Source organism: Pelobates fuscus, chromosome 2 (genome assembly GCF_036172605.1).
Source record: "Pelobates fuscus isolate aPelFus1 chromosome 2, aPelFus1.pri, whole genome shotgun sequence".
NCBI lineage: Eukaryota > Metazoa > Chordata > Amphibia > Anura > Pelobatidae > Pelobates > Pelobates fuscus.
In genome coordinates this window covers 364,370,212-364,394,706 of record NC_086318.1, presented here as the reverse complement: position 1 = coordinate 364,394,706, position 24,495 = coordinate 364,370,212, and the positions used below count along the sequence as shown (strand labels likewise).

Below are 24,495 nucleotides of genomic sequence, written 5' to 3'. Positions count from 1 at the left end.
AGAGAAGCAAAAGAATATATTAGTCACACTATCCCAAATATCTGGTTTAAAGTTATTTCGGTGTTTTACGGTAGGAAGAATATAGCTCGTAATTAGCGATAATGGATTTTGCCCATATCAAAAATGGCGTCTAGTGCCTGATGTATACTGACTGCATGCATGCCCTGCTGGAGTGGGGAGAGAGGAGAGAGAGGAGAGATGGCGGAGGTGAAAGTAAAGCAGGAGAACGTGGAGGCTGGGGAAATAGAGAACAGGTTGGTTCAGCATCAACCAAACAGGCTTTTTCACTAATATGAGAATAGTCGGGAATTAAAACCAATTTACATTTTTAGGCCAATATTGCCAAACATACAACTTTATTATGTTTTTTCCCCGTTTGCTTAACCAGGCCTAAAATGTGAAATTCACTTTGAATTCATGACAATTCACACTTTAGTGAATAACTCTATATGTGTTTATCTCTACTATCATGGTTTAGATCAGACCTGCACAACTTGGCAGTAGGTAGGGGCCAAAATTAAAACAGGCTACATTTCTTCTGGCTCCAGGTTTTTAGTGCCTCACTCTCCAAGTAAAGGTATAAAATTACGTGTAAATATACACACACACACACACACACACACACACACACACACACACACACACACACACACACACACACACACACACACACACACACACACACACACACACGTGCAAACAGATACAGACATACACACTGACAGACACACACATTGGCAGGCATACAGATACAGACACACACACATTGGCAGGCATACAGATACAGACACACACACATTGGCAGGCATACAGATACAGACACACACACATTGGCAGGCATACAGACACAGACACACACTGACAGAGATACAGACACACACACATTGGCAGGCATACAGACACAGACACACACTGACAGAGATACAGACACACACACTGACGGGCATACAGACACACACACACACTGACGGGCATACAGACACACACACACACTGACGGGCATACAGATACAGACACACACACACACACATTGACAGGCATACAGATACAGACACACACATTGACAGGCATACAGATACACACACACACATTGACAGGCATACAGATACACACACACACACACATTGACAGGCATACAGATACACACACACACACACACATTGACAGGCATACAGATACACACACACACATTGACAGGCATACAGATACACACACACACATTGACAGGCATACAGATACACACACACACATTGACAGGCATACAGATACACACACACACACACACACACACACACACACACACACATTGACAGGCATACAGATACACACACACACACACACACACACATTGACAGGCATACAGATACACACACACACACACACATTGACAGGCATACAGATACACACACACACACACACACATTGACAGGCATACAGATACACACACACACACACACACATTGACAGGCATACAGATACACACACACACACACATTGACAGGCATACAGATACACACACACACACACACAAACACACATTGACAGGCATACAGATACACACACACACATTGACAGGCATACAGATACACACACACACATTGACAGGCATACAGATACACACACACACACACATTGACAGGCATACAGATACACACACACACACACACACACACATTGACAGGCATACAGATACACACACACACACACACATTGACAGGCATACAGATACACACACACACACACACACATTGACAGGCATACAGATACACACACACACACACACACATTGACAGGCATACAGATACACACACACACACACATTGACAGGCATACAGATACACACACACACACATTGACAGGCATACAGATACACACACACACACACACACACATTGACAGGCATATAGATACACACACACACATTGACAGGCATACAGATACACACACACACACACACACACACACACATTGACAGGCATACAGATACACACACACACATTGACAGGCATACAGATACACACACACACACACACATTGACATGCATACAGATACACACACACACACACACACACACATTGACAGGCATACAGATACACACACACACACACACATTGACAGGCATACAGATACACACACACACACACACATTGACAGGCATACAGATACACACACACACACACACACACACATTGACAGGCATACAGATACACACACACACACACACACACACATTGACAGGCATACAGATACACACACACACACACACACACACATTGACAGGCATACAGATACACACACACACACACACACACATTGACAGGCATACAGATACACACACACACACACACACACACTGACGGGCATACAGACACACACACACTGACGGGCATACAGATACAGACACACACACACATTGACAGGCATACAGATACACACACACACACACACACACACATTGACAGGCATACAGATACACACACACACACACATTGACAGGCATACAGATACACACACACACACACACATTGACAGGCATACAGATACACACACACACACACATTGACAGGCATACAGATACACACACACACACACATTGACAGGCATATAGATACAGACACACACACACACACACACATTGACAGGCATACAGATACAGACACACACACACACACATTGACAGGCATACAGATACAGACACACACACATTGACAGGCATACAGACACACACACATTGACAGGCATACAGACACACACACATTGACAGGCATACAGATACACACACACACACACACACATTGACAGGCATACAGATACACACACACACACACACACATTGACAGGCATACAGATACACACACACACACATTGACAGGCATACAGATACACACACACACATTGACAGGCATACAGATACACACACACACACATTGACAGGCATACAGATATACAGATACACACACACACACATTGACAGGCATACAGATACACACACACACACACACACACATTGACAGGCATACAGATACACACACACACACACACACACACATTGACAGGCATACAGATACACACACACACACACACACACACATTGACAGGCATACAGATACACACACACACACACACAAACACACATTGACAGGCATACACACACACACACACAAACACACATTGACAGGCATACAGATACACACACACACACACAAACACACATTGACAGGCATACAGATACACACACACAAACACACATTGACAGGCATACAGATACACACACACATTGACAGGCATACACACACACATTGACAGGCATACAGATACACACACACACACACACACACATTGACAGGCATACAGATACACACACACACACACACACATTGACAGGCATACAGATACACACACACACACATTGACAGGCATACAGATACACACACACACACACACATTGACAGGCATACAGATACACACACACACACATTGACAGGCATACAGATACACACACACACACACACACACACATTGACAGGCATACAGATACACACATTGACAGGCATACAGATACACACACACACACACACACACACACATTGACAGGCATACACACACACACACACATTGACAGGCATACACACACACACACACATTGACAGGCATACACACACACACACACATTGACAGGCATACAGATATACACACACACACACACACACACATTGACAGGCATACAGATACACACACACACACATTGACAGGCATACAGATACACACACACACATTGACAGGCATACAGATACACACACACACACATTGACAGGCATACAGATACACACACACACACACACACACACACACATTGACAGGCATACAGATACACACACACACACACACATTGACAGGCATACAGATACACACACACACACACACACACACACACATTGACAGGCATACAGATACACACACACACACACACATTGACAGGCATACAGATACACACACACACACACACAAACACACATTGACAGGCATACACACACACACAAACACACATTGACAGGCATACAGATACACACACACACACACAAACACACATTGACAGGCATACAGATACAAACACACATTGACAGGCATACAGATACACACACACATTGACAGGCATACACACACACATTGACAGGCATACAGATACACACACACACACACACACACATTGACAGGCATACAGATACACACACACACACACATTGACAGGCATACAGATACACACACACACACATTGACAGGCATACAGATACACACACACACACACACACACACACACACATTGACAGGCATACAGATACACACACACACACATTGACAGGCATACAGATACACACACACACACACACACACACACACATTGACAGGCATACACACACACACACATTGACAGGCATACACACACACACACACATTGACAGGCATACACACACACACACACACACACACACATTGACAGGCATACAGATATACACACACACACACACACATTGACAGGCATACAGATACACACACACACACACACACACACACACACACACACACATTGACAGGCATACAGATACACACACACACACATTGACAGGCATACAGATACACACACACACACACACATTGACAGGCATACACACACACACACACACACACATTGACAGGCATACACACACACACACACACACATTGACAGGCATACACACACACACACACACACACACACACATTGACAGGCATACACACACACACACACATTGACAGGCATACAGACACACACACACATTGACAGGCATACACACACACACACACACACACACACATTGACAAGCATACACACACACACACACATTGACAGGCATACACACACACACACACACATTGACAGGCATACACACACACACACACATTGACAGGCATACACACACACACACACACATTGACAGGCATACACACACACACACACATTGACAGGCATACAGACACACACACACATTGACAGGCATACAGACACACACACACACACACATTGACAGGCATACAGACACACACACACACATTGACAGGCATACAGACACACACACACACACATTGACAGGCATACAGACACACACACACACACACATTGACAGGCATACAGACACACACACACACATTGACAGGCATACAGATACAGACACACACACACACACACACATTGACAGGCATACAGACACACACACACACACATTGACAGGCATACAGACACACACACACACACATTGACAGGCATACAGACACACACACACACACATTGACAGGCATACAGACACACACACATTGACAGGCATACAGACACATACACATTGACAGGCATACAGATACAGACACACACACACACACATTGACAGGCATACAGACACACACACACACACACACATTGACAGGCATACAGACACATACACATTGACAGGCATACAGACACATACACACACACACACACACACACACACTGACAGGCATACAGATACATGACACACACACTGACAGACATAAGTTTTGTGTGCTGGACGGTGGTTACCCTGGTGTTCAAGCTGTGGCTGAAGGAAGTTAGGGTCTGGCTCTTGCAGCCTGCACCCCCTCCTCTCCTGCCTTCTGTTCTGTTCTCCTGGCCTGGCAACCTCCTCACTGCCGGCTCTCACTTCCTCCCTTGCTGCCAATAAGCAAAGGGCCCAGAAGCGTTGTAAAATGGACACAGTGCCAGTCCGGGCCCCTGCTGACACATGCCCTCTGGGTAGCCCTATGTGCATGGGCCAACTGACGGGCCACCTTAGTGTGCGGGCTGCACCAATCCTTTGGCTGGCCGTATGTTTTGCAGGTCTGGTTTAGACGGTAGGCCATAGTTGGCAGTACTTTATCTATCATGTTTGCCTTCTACCTATAATCTAACTTTCCTAGTAGAAAGTTAACTATTGATAATGCTAAAAAAAAAAGTACAGGTATTTCTAGTTCCCTTTTATTTAAATTTTCATGCAATGCAGGTGTGTAAATGGGCTAACTCTTGCAGTGCATGCACACATACACTGCTACTGAAGAAAATGTCAAATGTACATGCACACCTATGGCATTTCTGTTAGATGTCCAAGTGCTCATGCACATGCCCAAGACATTGTGGTACAGCAAAGCTGCCTCAACACGGAAGTGTAGCGGAGGTAAGAATGATTTTCAGTTTTTTTTTTTTTTTGTTTATTACCTACACTGCGTTATTCACCTCAGTAAGTGTTGAAATCGTCCAGCGTCATAGGAAAGCATTGTATAATGCCAGTGCGGCCATTTTCACACGTGCGCAGTGGGTTACCCTGCCAGCTGATGTCAGTGGGTGAGGAGTGAAGGCGGACCCGAGGTAAGTGACAGGTGTTTTTAACCCCTTCCACACCACGAGGGAGGGGGGGAACTGTAGTGCCAGGAAAACAAGTTTGTTTTAATGGCACTATAGTTTCTTTTTACATATATGTTAAATAGTGTTTACTGGGGTGAGGAACGAAGAGCAGTTACTCTTCATTTATTTATTTATTTTTATTCTTTATTTTACAGTACATGTAGACCGAATTGCTTACAATTTTGATGAACAAAAGAAGTCCTTATTAATACTTGTATTTTTTAAAATAAAACAAGAGTCATATAGTATCTCATCATTTATATATATATATATATTTTTTAAATTCTTTATTTTTGTTGTGCATAGTTTAAACATGTGGGTTTGCACTGCCACAACAGCCGGTGCAACCAAGTTTGTATTCACATTTAATCACATGGCATTATAGAAAAACATTGCACTATTTTTTTTGAAACAGGAAAATGAACAGGATTATATCTTAAGTTTCATAGAAAGCAAAGAGAAACAATAGCTTGGCTCGCAGATGGGCTCCACCTAGTAGTCACATTGATAGGAACTGTCAGGCTAGGACTATACATTACAGAGTTGGGCTAATCATACCTATCCCAGAGTCTGACTACACAAGGTTATGTCATGAGCATAGTTGTGAATGTGCTACGGTGGGTGTAAGCAAGAGAACAGAAAATTAATATAACAGGCTAGGGCATTGTACAGTCACGCAGTTATAGCTTAATCGCCTTAGGTTACATGCTCCTCCAGAAACTAGCGTAATGCAGGTTACAGATGTCCAGTTTAGCGCAGGCTGAGTTATCATATCAAATGCAATGGGTCACGATGAGGTCTACTAGCTTACGGCATAAAATATATATTTTTAACTTAAGTAAATGTGGGCTTTCAAGAGTACTACACAGTTGAACTTCGATATTACCGCTGCCAGTCGTAGGTAGTCGGGCGGCCACCGGGGCTGAGTGCATTCCTGTATTATTAGGTATTAACAGTAGACATAATAATGTAATAGTATGGCTACGGTGGATGTTAGGCGCCGTTTAGGTGGCAAGAGGTAGATAGGTAGCTGCTCTTAGGTAGCTGATGTAAACCTACAGCTCCTCTTGTTTAGTCAGTGTCCTGTGGTGTTGTGAGAGTCTCTATGCTGGCATGTATAACTTCCTCCACTCGGGTACTGATCCATCACCATGGCAGTTCAGCTTTGCAGGTGCTCATCTGTGTGTGGTAAGTCACCCCATGTCAGGCTTTGAGGTCCAGGGGGTGCAGCGCTGGAAGTCGTGTAGGTCTGCTTGGCTGTTACACGCTGCAGCACACTTTCATTCCGCGCCTTCTGCACTCGGCCCCACCAAGGAACAACCAGTGCGGGCCGGGGGTCTCTCACTCTCCCAGACCGCGGTGAGTATTTCCACGGTTTTCTTGAAGCTCTCTGGCAGGGCAGATGCTGTGCCCGCGGTTCAAGGGGGCTCCATGGTGCAGGGGAAGATAATGAAGAGCTGTCTGCCGTCGCCATTTTGAGGGGCCGGTCGATGGTCCCGTGCGCCTCAGCCCCCACCCGTCTCAGGCTCCCCTCAGCGGGGACCGGGATGACCCCCCCGGTCCAAAGGGGGGGGAAGCAGGGCCGGCAAGCAAATCTGACAGTCTGTGGCAGCCGGGGAGGAAGACGCAGCAGCGGCCGTCCACCGCGCTCCCATTCCGGGTAGGCCGCAGCCCTCGAAGCTCCGCGCCCCCTTCAGAGGACCAGAACTCCCGATCTCGGGGTCTGCCACCGCTCCCACATCTATGGGGTGTCGTGTAGGCCCGTTTTGTGTGCAAAATCCCGCTGTAGGTAGCTTAAAGGGCCCGGTTTCTCCGGAGCCTCTCCTCCATGCGACCGGTTAGCATGGCGGTCCGGCCCCGCCCCCGTCATTTATATATATTTAAATACAACAAATGTGCATTCTTCTGACAAATAATCAATACCACGTCTTTGAATACAAGAACTTACTTAGAACGGTACTATCCGTTATACATCTCCATATTTGGGTCAGTCTCGTGACTCTAAGATTTTACTTTTACGTACAAAAAAAGGGGAGGAGCATACAATGTTATGGCGTTTAAAGTGACCATTTATTAAAGGAAGTTTAAGTACACATCCTGCCTATTTCACAAAAAACATGGCAACATTACCAGATGCAAACACCCACGTTTGTCTACACATAGCTTTCCTGACTAACCATGGCAGCGTCACTTCTGTGTGAGCTCTACTCTACTCAAAAAAATGTAAATATGTATGAATACATTTTTTTTTTATATTATTGTAAAGATGCAACTGGGACACCAAAATTTACTATTAGCAGTTTGGTTTTATCACAGTAAATGTCTGCTTATTATTTTCTTTGTTCAATGTGCCCCGTGTATGAAGTTTGCTAATCTAGATTATTTAATCGGACTTTGTCAATTCTGGGAATTCTATGAAATGTCCTTGCTAACTGTGATTTTTAGAATTATGTCACAGAATTGATTTATATACGTAATGTCCACTTGTGTGATGAGTAGCATGTGTCATATATTTTTTTATTTTTGCATTGACAAAGAGTGCAGTACATCAATATAAGGCTTGTGCACAATATATATAGTATTGTATAAATGATACAGAAAGAAAGCTAAATACCATTAAAACATGTCTTACATCAAAGAATGGTAACTGGCTTGCTCAGTCTGTCAAGGTTTTTTCTTTTTTATAGCGTTATAGTAACGTGACAAACGTCCAGTATAGTGGGTACAGATTATTGTAACTTTGCTATTGACGTGTAACATACATAACTTCCTTCTTGTAATGTTATAACAGTTATCTTGTTTTAATTGTGACCTCCCTGTCGGGACCCCAGGGTCTATAGATTCGGATGTGTCGCGGTTGAATCTGATACTGGGGTAAGCTGCGATGGGACCTAAATATCAACTACCGGTTGTACAGGCTGTATGTGGAGTGTGTGGGGTGCTGTTAGTGTATACTTTGCCTGAGGAATGTTTCAGAGTCCCTGTCTTGGGTTAGTGTTGCCCGTTGAGTGCCTATTGATGCGAGATTCGCTAGTGTGCAAGCTGTGGACGTAAAGGTCCTTTTAGAAAGATAGGGTAGTAAGAGAAGAGTAAGAGATGAGAGAGAGTTAGAGGGTCATGCACCAAGGGGGTGGGGGGGGGGGATGGAAGGAAACGCCAGGCTTGATGCTCAGGGCATGGACATCTCCCCGACCCCCCTTTAACTTACTAGCATGTGTCATCTTTATAGTAACATTGTTTATGTGGATTATTTCACTTATACTTTTTTTTTATTTTATTTCTTTGTTCTTGTTTAGGATCATAGAGCTGTGTCAGCAGTTTCCTCATGGAATCACAGATCAAGTTATTCAGAATGAGATGCCTCACATTGAACCCAAGCAGAGGGCCATGGCTATCAACAGACTACTGTCAACGGTATGTTACTGTGTTACTACTGGCACAGAATGCAAAATGACCTTGGAGTACTGAAGGATTCACACACAGTCACGATTACTTTGCTGCTTTATCATCATTTTTCAAAGATGTTTACAAGATCTTGTAAAGAGATTTTTGAACTTTTGAAACTTTGATTGAAGATATAAAAAGCAAAACAAAACAGTCTTGCTGTTGCATGTTTTCCTTATGTATTTTCTGCTAAAATAGTTTAAAGGGTTACTCCAAGCACCATTACTACCTCAGTGTTTTTAAGTGGTCATGGTGCAATGCCCCTGTCACGTAACTCCACCACTGACAGTTTTGATTAGCCTAACACACAGATTGGTGATTACTGTGTATAGTGCGCTTACAAATGTAATTGAGTTAGAAATAAGCAGCTACACACTCTCGTGGATACTCTTATCCCCACTAATTATAGTAATGAACCAAAGTGAGCTTATTACAATCTGGATATAACGTCCAGACTCTACTAATCAAATGAGTGGAGCGCTAAAGGTATACACTTACCCTAAAATGGGGTTAAATCTCAGATGAATATCAGTACATATAAAGGAAACATAAAATAAAACACAATATAGTGTAAATCCACAGGTGATAATTCAAGTAGTCAAACTCACATTGATCAGAGCCTTAAAGGGACAGGCTCAAATCTCTTGCACAGTAGTATCGTATGGAGACACTGCACCCTTTTGCCTGGGATGGATTTCCTCAAAGGAAAGAGAAAGGGAGACTTCGTAGTGTATTACGTTTCAACCAAAGTAAAAAAACCTTTTCCTGAGCCAATGAGAACCTGGCTCTGGATGATGGACCTGCGCACCTGCCCTTCTTTAGCAGCAAGATGAAGTTAGAAGCTGATGGGACTTGGTTTAAAATACATACATTTATTGCAACTTTAAATATAAAAACAAAAACATAGAATTAAATAAAAAATATCCAGTTGCTTCTATATAAGATAAAGAATGTCCCAGTAATTAGCTCCAGTCCCGAGACGCGTTTCTCCCACACTATGGGGGAAATCCATTCCAGGCAAAAGGGTGCAGTGTCTCCATACGATCCTACTGTGCAAGTGATTTGAGCCTGTCCCTTTAAGGCTCTGATCAATGTGAGTTTGACTACTTGAATTATCACCAAAATACATTATCACCTGTGGATTTACACTATATGGTGTTTTATTTTTTGTTTCCTTTATATGTACTGATATTCATCTGAGATTTAACCCCATTTTAGGGTAAGTTTATACCTTTTAGTGCTCCACTCATTTGATTAGTAGAGTCTGGGCGTTCTATCCAGATTGTACTAAGCTCACTTTGGTTCAGTTTTGATTAGCCTGCCTGGGACAAGAATTCCGGGCTTGCTAATATTACTTCTATACCTATTCTGTACATTGGTTGAGAGGGCTAACTCTCTCAGCCTGTTAATGAAGGAAAGTGTCAACATCTGGCGTCTGCATCGTTGCAGAAGTTGGATGCCATTAAGCTGCAATTCATTTTGACTTGGATACAGAGTGGGACTTTGTAAACCAGTTTGTCCCCTTACCAAGAAAGATCATCAAGGTACTCTTGTTATCATATAACAAAAAACAGTATAGAGGTGGCGCTAAAGGGTCAAATAGGTGAATGGTGCAGCCAAAACCAAGTATATCACCACTATATATACTTAAAGAGAATACTGAACAACCAAAAAAGGTAAAAGCGCACACACACACCAAGAGGAGTGATTACCTGAAATATGACAAATAATAGGTATCTCCTCCTTATACACAATGAATGGATTCACTTATAGAAAATCCCTATACAAAAAATATAAACACAGAGAAGGACATAGTGCAACCTGTATATTATATACAATACAACGGGAAATTCTGAGATGGAATCACTCACACTTTAATGAGCCGTTTAGAAGTAGGCTCAGGACTTATGCAGCTTTCATGTCACTTAAATGGGACATGTACATTTCTTTGAATCTTCAGGCAGGTTCCCCTTAAGTCTTAATAATCGTCAAGTTTGGAGTCAGGAGCCAGGAGCCAGGAGTACCAGGATAAGTGATTTATTTTAAAAAAAATAATGATAAGCAATATTGCACAACGCGTTTCAACCAACTGTTAGTGGTCTTCCTCAGGTGCTCTTCTAAATTACAATGAATATACCACAGCTTATATAGGGGGTGATATTGCAAGGCTTAATTACTCAATTTGCAACACTTGTACAGGTAAATTACCTTATATGGTCTGGACCGGATGTGGTCTGCCACCTCCAATATGGCTGCACATCCGGTTCGGAGATATACAAAAATAGACAGAATAATACCCAAATGACAGGAAACATAAAACAACAATATTGATAGTTCATATCCTCCTCCCATCATAGTCAACATACACGATATGGTAAGATCGTGTGTGACTATAGAGATGGGGGAGTTTCAAGTCCGTTCCGGTATTCTGTCACGTCACTTCCGGTGACGCGTACAGCAATGGCGTCCGTCCGTCGCGTCACTTCCGGTGACGTGTGTAACCGCAAAGTCCGTCCGTCACGTTACTTCCGGTTTCGCTGGAAGTCAGACGGCAGAAAGATCTTCCCTCTTCTAGGAATATAAGAGTGTCCATTATCAACTTGAGGGCAAGGTGGCCATCTTTAGAGTGGGCGAGCAGTCCCCATATATGAATACTCATACCGCAAAGCAAATATTGCATACAAAATAGAAAGAAAAAAAGTATAATTATACATACTAATTACATCATCCATCATAAATTAAATAAATGTATTTCTTATGTAGATCACTGAAATAAATAATAAGTGAACTACATTATCTTTAAAGTGCATGAAATTAAAGTGCTAGATGGACCCAATATAGGGTCACTGTACAAAAATACTAAAAATCCTATATATACAAAACTAGCTGTCCAGCAATTTCTTGTCCCAATCGCTAAAACCAAAGAATCAAAACTTCTCCATATCGGAGGTATATTAATAAATATGTTTAATAAATAAATAAAACCTATAAAATAGGCTAAAAAGGGGCAATAAGAATCATAAAAAAATATTAAAAAAAAAAAATATTAAAAAAATGATAATACTCTCATGTGCGGACTAACTCAAATAGCATCTGTTATAGCAGCTTATTGATCTCAAAATCAATATTTAATCCTCTTGGGGCCAGGGAACGTAATTTGAAAATCCACTTGGATTCTTTTAAGCTGAGAGCTTTGGATATATCCCCACCTCTCCAGTGTCCTACCACTTTTTCAATGGCAAAAAAACTTAGACACTTGGGATCCGAACCATGGTGTTGTGAAAAATGTCTGGATACACTATGGTTCTGAAAACCTTTCTGAATATTTCTAAGGTGTTCGCTAATCCTTATTTTGAGTTGGCGGGACGTTTTCCCCACATATTGGTATCCGCAACTACATTGTAAGAGATAAATTACATAGGTAGAATGGCAAGTAATTAGAGTTTTAATATGATACTCTTTTTTAGTAACTGATGAATGGAAGTTTTCTACTTTCTTATTATTTGGTCTTAAGGTATTACAGCAGGCTCTACAAGATCCACAGTAGAAAAAACCCTTTTGTTCTTGTGTCCAGTCACTTAAAAAGTTTCTCGGTGCTTCTGTTTTAATGAAACTAGATGTTACCATTTGTTTGAGGTTTTTCGCACCCCTAAATATAAATTTGGGCTTATCTTGTTATCATAACCATTTTAACTCCCTGTATTGTCTACATCCTTGGAGTGCCTTTTTTAAAGTCTATATAGGAAATGTTGACTATATTTACCTTGTTTTTACACTATGCATTTAGATATTATTGTACCCTCTCTTTCTCATCAAATTAAGGGCCAACTGGACCTGCTGAGAAGTGGCACAGGTCTTCTGTACAGAATGAAGGATACTCAGACAGCTGGGTGAGTCTTTTGTTACATACTTGTTGACAGTCATGTATGCAGAACATCACAATTTCAAAAACAAAAAAGGTTCTGTTCTGTAAGCTGAAGTTTTTTTCTGGTCCACCTTGAATGAGGGAAAGCTTTGTTAATAATTTATTCCATAAGAAGTTCCTGCTTACTTGGGATTTTCTGCATTCTAGCCCTGCACACCTCAGTTAGTGATCTGCTCCAGGAGCTCAGTTAAGGAGCTTTATTCAGAGGAATGTTTTACCGAAGAGCAATGTTAAGTAATTATTGTTTGTTCTTTCCCAGTAAAATGAAGGGTTCTGACAATCAGGAGAAATTGGTCTACCAGATTATAGAAGATGCTAGCAATAAAGGTATGTCTTAAAACAGGGTTTGGCAAATTTACTCAAAATTTCAGAACCAGGCAAAAAATGTAATTAACCATTTGACAACTAGAAGTGTCAATATATTGTAAAAATAATATATTGGGTGCGTCTTTGTTGAAGTGACTCATTTTAATTAGGCATCTCAACATACGTAGGCCTTGATTTAGTATTTTTGGGGTAAGCTATTCAAGTGATATTATTATTATTATCATTTACATAGCGCCAACATATTCCACAGCGCTGTACAATTATGGACAGTGGAAGACTTGAAGAAGGCAGTGCTCAAATGAACTTGCAACCTTGCAAACTATGAGAGCCAGTCTAGGGGAAAGAAAAGATCAGAACTGGAACAAATTCTTGCTAATTATTAGATCCCTTTTCCATGTCAGTACAGAGACTTGATTTGCCTAGTTCTCTCTTAAAATGTTTATTTGTTCACGTATTTGTGTGAGAGAGGTGGATGTGAATGTGTGATGTATATATGCTGCTGGCTAACAGGATGATTTGATTTAGGTATATGGACCAGAGATATAAGATACAAAAGTAATTTACCACTGACTGAGATCAACAAAATTCTAAAGAACCTGGAAAGTAAGAAACTAATTAAGGCTGTCAAGTCAGTAGCGGTAAGTTTGGTTTGTACCATTTCCATATATTTCTCCAAACAAAGCAAGACTTACTATGGGCGGAGGGGAAGATACTTCCTATTTTTGTATTGTTTTGTTAGAAAGGGAATTGTAAAACAAAGTTCTAAAAGTGGGAGCTGTCACTAACTAAACTAATGTTTTTGCAGATTGCTGTACTTTTAGAGCTTTGGCTTGGAATTGCTCATTATAGATAAGCATTTTTTGGACATGTTAGGTTTTATCATGTGACTTAGGCCTCGTGTATTATCATGTGACTTTTATGCAAATTTGTAGCTACATAACTATCTTACTATCTCTATATACATGTAAGTAATCACAGTACAGTACCTGCGTCTATCGAAAGTATAGAAGTAAAATAACGGAGAGGATCAAATCCCACAAATATGAGCAAGAGCTGACCTGAAGTAATGTTTAGTAACTTTAATGTTAATGAGTGATCTTTTTTTTTCTTGTTCTAGGCTTCTAAAAAGAAAGTTTACATGCTGTATAACATACAACCTGATCGATCTGTGACAGGGGGAGCCTGGTACAGTGACCAAGATTTTGAATCTGAATTTGTAGAAGTGCTAAATCAGCAATGTTTTAAATTCTTACAAACCAAGGTAACAGCTGCACAGCCCATTTTGTTATACTTAATTTAAAGTATAACTGTCATAAAGAAATTGCAATGTAATTTTTAAGTGATATTTTACCATTTATGTTTATTTTTATTCATGAGATTGAGATCTTTGAGAAAATCACTGGCCCACCTGTCCCACTCTTCCTTTGTGATGGCCACCTTTATGCACCCTGCGTGAGACTGTCCCTTATCCCAGGCAGTGCTCACTATTTTGCAACAGTTGCTATAAATATATAAGCTTGCAGATTGAAATCAAATAAAGTTGGATTGACAAACTTTAATCATAAAAAAAAAATTTACATCATAAATTGTTAGTTTGATATGTTCTGCTTCTTTTGTTATTAGGAGCATGTTTGTTAACAACCATTATATTAAAAATAAAAGTAATGTTTTTTTTGTTTAAGAAATTTGACACAATAGGGGAAATGACAAAAGGGTGTTTGTTGCCGCACACACCCCTCAACCTCTCCCCACCAGAATTATGTCAGAAAATCAAATTATGGGGTTGCTTTGATGAACTTTGACGCAGGCAAAATATCTTAGTTTAACTTATGTGATTCTCTGTTCTTCTCACGTGTTTAAAAATTCCTGACCTTGAAACCAAACAAAGAATTTGATGTTTATTGCTCAAAGCACTATTTATGTACGTAAAGTCAGTCTGTGTTGGTATTTCAACTATTTGGGTCATGCAGTAGTTGGCTAAAATAGGAAAGAAAGACAAGTGATCAAGAAGCCCAAGTAAAACATTTGAAAGTGTTCTGCATGCATAATCCATATTTCTTATAGCTTTGCTGTGCATGCAGCAGGTTGTAAAGAGTAATTCTGGATATATTTATTTTCATCTGCACTACAACCATCTTTGGTATGTCTGCACCACATAAAAGGTCACTTGTCATTAAATTTTGACTTCTCATTTTTTTTTTTTTTTAATAATTAAAGGTTTTGACACATTTAATTATTAATTGGGTTTTTTTTATTTTTTTTTTTAAATGATACGTATTGATTTATTTATTTTTGAAAGTTTCACTTTTTTAAATCTGGCTGAGCAGCCGTGTTGGGCTCTCCAGTGCCCACGAGAGAGAAACTTTAACGCTGCATGTAATGCTGATCATATGCCAGAGTACATAACAGGAGTGTATGGTTCCTGCCCTAGTTCTCTCTCATGAACGGAAAGTGTCTGATCCCATCAGCTGATGGAAAAGGGCAGGATAGAGCAGCAGAATTCCTATACATTGCCCTTTTTTTTTTTTTTGCAAAATATTCGATTTGAAAATGAGACCGAGTGATCCCTATTTTTATTGTGTTAGCGTTTTCAATGAAACCCGAGTTTAAGAGTGCAGCTTTAACTCGGGTAACCGAATAGCAGTTCTCTGTATACTGCAGACATACATTAAATCCTAACAGCAGGAGAGGTAAGATACTTTATGAAAACTAGACAGATGTGAGTAACACACCCAGAAATTCATCAAAGAGATTTCAAAATGTAGAGCAAAATAGACAAATCCGAAACATTTTCCAATTCGATTCTGTTTCGGTTTGGCTATTTTGGAAATATTGGAAATTCATTTGGAACTCCCAGCAATTCCCACTTTAGTGGAAACTTGCAAATCAATTAGTGGACACAAGCTTATCTTAGATGGCTAAAAATGTCCATTGCTAAAATATCCTGAAAATCTAGAGCAGTTGTTTTTGAAGGATTTTTTATTTTTATTTATATATATATATATATATATATACACAGTAAATGAAGACTTTAGGTTAGTGATCCATTCTTCGTTTTTCTACTTATATCAATGACCCATTTTTATGATCTCATTTAATTCATACTAAAATAAATTGTGCAAATCCACTTCATTAGACTTATCCTCCTAGTTTTAAAGTAGTACAAGTACATAGATGTGTCCATACTTACAGACTAAAAACCATGGTACTGTATTCATGAGAAATGAATGCTTAATATTTAATTATTCAGTTGAACTTTATAATTAACCAGATGCGTTGTGTTTAAAGGCTAACATTTCCTCATTAAATACAACAGGCAGAGGCTGCACGGGATGGCAAACAAAACCCAATGATACAGAGAAACAGTTCATTTGCTTCGTCCCATGAAGTTTGGAAATACATCTGTGAGTTGGGAATTAGTAAGGTAAGACAATAAAGGGTGAGCAAGGTTTAACAGACCTTGTAGGAGGTTTCTTTCAAATGGCACAGTCATCCACAAAATGTCTTTGTCAAGGTCACCTTCTGGTGGATATACAATTAAGTGGTTTTGGTGGCTTCTATGATAAGGTTGTTGGTGCATGCAGTATCAATTTAATATTTGTTCCATATGTACCATGTGCCTTACTCCAAGTCATTTTATTTTATTTGTATTATTAGTTTCACATTGAATTATTTGTAGATTCATTTTCAGTTTTATTTTGTCTTTTTTAAAGGTTGAATTGTCTATGGAGGATATTGAAACCATCTTAAACACTTTAATTTATGATGGGAAAGTAGAAATGACCATAATTGCAGCAAAGGAAGGAACGGTTGGGAGTGTGGATGGACAGATGAAGCTTTATAGAGGAATAAACCCTGTTATACAGCCAGCAGGCTTAGTGCGCACACCTTGTGGCTTGTGCCCGGTAAGTCATTGATTGCACTAAACTATGTTATTAGAAGGGGCAGTGGAGATGGTAATTAAAATATGTATGATCCGTGTAAATATTATGTAACAAAAGAACTCTAGACACCATAACACAAAATGACAGTTACATGGTTATTTGGATAACCCTATCTAGAATACTCGTTTTATAAGAAGCTGTTGGGCCCATCAAGTCTAATCCTTGATAAATCTTAACAAGTGCTGTTGTTCAAAATGATTTGGTGTCACTTTGTTTGTGATAACGGTACACTTATGGCATCCCACAATTCTTGCTGTCCATTTCTTGGTGCTAAGAGGTGAAGGGAACCCTCACCTACTAAGCATGCATTGTAAGTATACATTTGCTGATGCTTGTTAATACTTCTCTAATGTGAACTTATTGTCTGCATGTTATGTGCATGATGGGTTTACCTGAAATCACTAAAACATTAGCTGGTTCAGCTGGAACTACATTCTGTGTCCCTGTCACACCTCAACAAGGCACCAGCGCCCCCCAAAATGTTTACAATATCTCCTTATAAATATGTTGGGATTACTACATATAGTTTATGGTGCAGATAATACCTTACACTCACTCTGCTCTAGGAGTGGCTTACAACAACAGTGAGATTTATACTCCTTTGCTGTGCTTGTTTTATCCAACTTATGCATGTAGAATCTGGATGCCAAACACGTAAGTGGGAAGGATCTCTCTCTCTTTCTTCAACAGAGGTTTATGAGATAAGATGAGACCCATATACCTAAATGTATGTCTTGTGATTGGTGGAGCCTGTTTTTGTCTACAGTTAAAGGGACACTATAGTCACCAGAACAACTGCAGCTTAATGTAACTAGAAAAGCTAAAATTTCTGGGGAAATTGTGTGAAGTGTTCTTGCCTCCACCAGTAGTCTACAACTGGAGTGGGCGGAGTAACTGTTATTTATTTTTATAGCACATTTAATTGGAACGTTGTTGCCCAAAGTGCTTCACAGTTACAGTAAAACATACATTCATAAAAACATTAGCAGGTGTACAAAACGCCCTGTCTATGACATCACTTGCTGCTGCAGCCTGGCACAGGTCAGAGTATTTTGGCGGTTGCCATCGTTAAACGGTCATATTTTAAAAACTATAAATCCTACAGCGAAGGGCTTTATATTGTGAGAATCACAAGACCCAGACCTACATTTTGATGCATAGTATGTCTCTGAAATATTATTATTGAAGGCACAGTCGCAGTTTAGAAATTGCCCTTCAAGTTTGAGCTGGATAGGGTGAAGTTTCAATGAATGTCAATGGACGGCGTGAGTTGCAAACAAATGGTCATATTGTGAAAACTATCAGGACTATGGCTTAGCCGTGGACATTTCTAGTGGCAGCAGGGATAGCTGAACGTTTTGATATAAGATTTGTGTAAGTGGGCTTGAAAATGAGGGAGTGGTGGCAGTTTAGAAATCATGTCCTGATTTTTCAGCTTTTGCCAGCTCCCACTCTAGCTTTGAACATTTTGCAATTCATTCCTATGGGACAAATTTCGCCGCAAGAACGACGATATTCCGTGAACCATTCGGAGAAACGTTCCACAAAGTAATAGCAATCCGATCGGGAACAATCCGCACGTTTCGGTATATCATGGTCTATGTAGTGTAAAAACTGTGGGAGGAGTTAGGGTGGCAAATTTGGCTATAATAATAATATATATGTGAGATAACATTAAGTGGTCTTGCTATGCAAGAACACTTAATTATTCAGGTGAGTATAATCATTCCCTTCAGGCTTTTTGCAGTGTTTGTTTTTTTTCAGAGAAAATGCGGTGTTTACATTACAGCCTAGGGCAGTGATGGCGAACCTTTTTGAGACTGAGTGCTCAAACCGCAATACATGCCAACTTTTTTTCCCTCAAAGTGCCAACACGGCAATTAAACCTGAATACTGAGGTTTAAGTTTAGAAAAAACAACTTGTACAGTTGTCCGAACTAATTAACAACTTTTGTTTTAAAAGAACTGCTGAATACATACACACAATACTGCTGAATACAGAGACTGATGAATACACACACACACAGTCTGCTGAATACACACACACACAGTCTGCTGAATACACACACACAGTCTGCTGAATACACACACACAGTCTGCTGAATACACACACACAGTCTGCTGAATACACACACGCAGTCTGCTGAATACACACACGCAGTCTGCTGAATACACACACGCAGTCTGCTGAATACACACACGCAGTCTGCTGAATACACACACGCAGTCTGCTGAATACACACACGCAGTCTGCTGAATACACACACGCAGTCTGCTGAATACACACACGCAGTCTGCTGAATACACACACACAGTCTGCTGAATACACACACACAGTCTGCTGAATACACACACACAGTCTGCTGAATACACACACACAGTCTGCTGAATACACACACACAGTCTGCTGAATACACACACACAGTCTGCTGAATACACACACACAGTCTGCTGAATACACACACACAGTCTGCTGAATACACACACACAGTCTGCTGAATACACACACACAGTCTGCTGAATACACACACACAGTCTGCTGAATACACACACACAGTCTGCTGAATACACACACACAGTCTGCTGAATACACACACACAGTCTGCTGAATACACACACACAGTCTGCTGAATACACACACACACAGTCCGCTGAATACACACACACACTGCATTAAGGGGTGCAGTGTATGTGTCTGTCTGAGGGTTGCTGTGTGTGTGAAGGGTGCTGTGTGTGTATGGGGGTAGGGGTGCTGTTTTGTTGTGGGGGTAGGGGTCCTGTAGGGGTGTTGTGGGGGGAGGGGTGTTGTGGGGGGGGGGGTGCTGTGTGGGGGGGGGGGGTTAGGGGTACTGTGTGGGGGGTAAAGGTGTTTAAAAATAAAAAGTATGCTACATACGATGCTGTGTGGAGCATTGCCATGGTAACGCGTGGCAACGCTCCACACAGCTTGCTCGCGGGAGGACAGGGGAGCTGCTTCACAGATCCCTCCCCCTGCCTCCCGACACAGAAGCAGAGTAGGCGCCTGCCGTTTCGGGCAGGCAGGTGCCTACTCTGCATTGATGGCGAACCTATGTCCGCATGCCCACAGAGAGGGCACGGCGTGCCACAGGTTCGCCATCACTGGCCTAGGGATACCTCCAGTGGCCACTCCTCAGATGGCTACAGAAAGGGGCTTCCTGGGGCAGGGCTGCACAATGTCTCCACCATTGCATGCAGACACTGAACTTTACACATAGAGATGCATTGATTCAATGCATCGCTGTGAGGAGATGCTGTATTGGCCAGGTTTGTGTTAGATTTGTGCTGGCTCTGCTCTCGTCTGCCTTATCGACAGTCTCAGGCAATCCTTTGGTAAAGCATGGTGATTGGCCCAGATCACCACTTCTGATGATGTCAGCCAGGCAAGCAAATCGGAGCCTACAGCAGCAGACATCACTAAAGGTAAGCTCTTATATTTAGGGGCCATGGGGGTGCTAGATAGTCTTTTTAACTTTATAGGGTCAGGAATAGATATTTGTGTATATGACCCTATAGTGTTCCTTTAACATCTGTAGGCTCTGCAACTTCACAAATTTGGAAGGTCATGGATTTTTGATTTTTCTCACTCTTTTAATACATTAGTTATAAAGTACATAAAAATGTAGGAGTCATTTTTTTTTTTTAAACCATAATTTCTCTTTAACCCCTTAAGGACCAAACCTCTGGAATAAAAGGGAATCATGACATGTCACACATGTCATGTGTCCTTAAGGGGTTAAGCTTGTTGTACAGAAGCTGGGATTTGAACACTTTTTTTTTTTTGTGTGCTTAGAGTGTACCTTTAAATAGACCCTATATTCACCAGAACCAGTACAACTTAATGCAGTGGTTCTGATGTATATAGCCTGTCCCTGCAAGTTCAGCAATGTAAATGCTATCTTTTCAGGGAAAAGGCAGTACTTGTATTGCTGCCTTGTAGCATCTCTAGTGGCTGTCACTCTGATTTACTGGCACCTAGACATGTAGTCCAGCCGTATCGTGTTAGGAATAAGTTTGCATTCCTAATACTGTAGTATTCCTTGAACTCTGCTTTCCGGTGCCTAATCAATGCATAGATTTTAATTATATACATGTCAGTTAGATCTGTTTTAACTCTTTCACTAGCAACCCCATATATTATTTCAGAAGTCTGCGGCCCTTACTGATTTATTAAGTGTACCATCAGCATATTATACTTGCCATACTCCTTGTTGTAACAGATTGGGCATCTTCACTTCCAAAGCTAGTGGAATTCATTACAAATACTTGTGGCAGTGTATTTGATGACTTCTACAGATTTTACACTGACAAAAATTCTCTATATACTAAATGGAACAGGTTTGGTTCCATGCGATGCATTGAGATTACATTTCTCATTATGCATTAAATGAATGGAATAACATTGTCATTTTACTGTAAATACACGTGATTTAATAGTCTTGTGTCCTTGAACAGCAGTCTGCCTGTGACCCTTTTGTTTCACGTGCCAGCTAGGAATCCCATATTTAAAATATTTCAGATTTTACACATCACTTTCCATGATGCTTCTCTTCTGGTATTGTGCATGTGCGGAAACTTTTTAAATGTTCTTTTCGTGTTTTTTCTTTCGTTTGCAAAGTGCTCAGTAAAAGAGAAGTTAATTGTGCTTTTTATAGCACACCTTTGTGGTTAGTGTTTGATTTCAGAGTTTTCACTGAGGTACAGTCTTCTCATAGTATTGTAGCAATGTGGCCATTGTCTAAAATGTTCATCCATATTCCATATCCAGTCATGGAAGTCTTTATTTAGAAGCCCTGTAGCCACAGATTTGATCATGTACCTGTCTGGTGATCAGAAAATAAACCAGGACTTATTTTTATTTTTTTTTGAGTTCCTTATACATTTCAGAATATTGGTATCTTTCTCTCATGAGAAACAAAGTACAATAAAGGAAAGAACTACATGGTGTTAACATTTTCATGTATAGCTACCTGCCTCATGCAATGAATTGACTCTACAGTGTAGCACTAGGTAAAAAAAACATTCTATTGTTCTTTAGCTGATCAATAGAAGAGGTCTGGTAGATACTGGTAAATATGTGGTGGAAAGTGTTCTACACACAAGAAATTAACATTTTTTTTTTCTTTTTTTATATCTAACTATTCATCTTAGTATCTCATCTTTATTTTTACAGGTGTTTGATGACTGTCATGAAGGTGGCGAAATTTCTCCATCCAATTGTGTCTATATGACTGAATGGCTGGAATTCTAAGTGGTAGTTTCTGCTTTACTCCAATCTTCTGCCGAATTCTGCAATAAAAGTCAGCATTTCCAACTATGAGCAGGAAGATGCACTGAATGACCTACCTGCGCTGACCATCTGTAGATTGAAATCAAACTCAAAGCATCGGAGGAGTGGGACCAAAGACAAATATTCTACATCCATGTTTTTTGCTCTTCGAAATCTAGGCATGTTTCAGAACATGAACGATTAGAAATATAAATAATTGCTGAAATTGCACTGGACGCCCCGGCATGACAGACTGTATAAGATGTACTAAATATATTTATTGCGGTTATTTTAGCATATTATGGACTTTATTTCTGTAATGTGCGTGAAATTGACAACTTTTTAAAAGTTTATGTAACAGGAGTTTGCCTTTTATTTATTTTTACCCAAACTTTTGGGGATTGTATTGGTTTACTATAGGACTATGACTGTGTGATTAAAACGAGTTTACAATACATTTCTTATGCAACTGTAATGTGTGAGGCTATAATATTAAGAACATGCTCCAGAAAAAAGTTTTTCCCAATTGAACATTTAAAATACAGAAGTAACCTGATTTGATGAGATTTTTTTAGTTTATTTTGGACATAATCCTATAACGTTGTCAGGTGTACAAATGTTTTATGCAACTGATGTTTCATCTATTTGGTGTTAACACTCTTTAGAACCAACATCACAAGAAAGGCAATTACAAACAACCTATTAATTTGACTGATGGCTTTACCTGTAATAGCCTAAACAACACAAATTGCTAGATGTGATGACATTTGATAAGAGTGCCTATAGTCCTTTCGTGGGCAATTTCTTATTATGGATTGGAGAGTCTCTTCCTGTTTGCAAAGGAACATAACATGTCAGAAGCCCATTTCTATCAGAGTGGAATTATACTCACTCACACACACACACACACACACGCCAGGGTCCCTGGTTTAAACTTTGAAGAATTATTTAGCCATTCATATGGGCTGCAGGTGCTTCTAAGCCAAACATTTGCTATCCCGATTAGGAACGAAACCAAACATCCATCTAATAAATGGCAGCCATTTTCTGTTTACTCTTTCTGGAGTCAAATGGTACAGAGACCGTTGTTTGTGGACCAATTACCCTATATAAATCATT

At 40.4% G+C, this 24,495-nt stretch overlaps 1 protein-coding gene across 1 annotated transcript; it reads left to right on the top strand.

Annotated features, from left to right (window-relative positions):
* The first annotated feature begins 126 nt into the window (after positions 1 to 126).
* On the top strand, positions 127 to 23,739 carry POLR3F (RNA polymerase III subunit F). The gene is made up of 9 exons (XM_063441384.1): positions 127 to 254; positions 9,746 to 9,863; positions 13,716 to 13,783; positions 14,078 to 14,145; positions 14,671 to 14,783; positions 15,263 to 15,406; positions 17,462 to 17,569; positions 17,859 to 18,050; positions 23,281 to 23,739. Exons 1-9 carry the CDS (start codon positions 160 to 162, stop codon positions 23,356 to 23,358), a joined length of 984 nt encoding a protein of 327 aa, XP_063297454.1. The 5' UTR covers positions 127 to 159; the 3' UTR covers positions 23,359 to 23,739.
* The last annotated feature ends 756 nt before the right edge of the window (positions 23,740 to 24,495 follow it).

Bases quoted from the DNA above. Each gene is read 5' to 3' on its own strand.
- POLR3F (XM_063441384.1), top strand. From the start codon at position 160: ATGCCCTGCTGGAGTGGGGAGAGAGGAGAGAGAGGAGAGATGGCGGAG. The intron at 13,784-14,077 runs GTGAGTCTTTTG...GTTCTTTCCCAG, and splicing joins AAGGATACTCAGACAGCTGG to TAAAATGAAGGGTTCTGACA. The intron at 17,570-17,858 runs GTAAGACAATAA...TCTTTTTTAAAG, and splicing joins GTGAGTTGGGAATTAGTAAG to GTTGAATTGTCTATGGAGGA.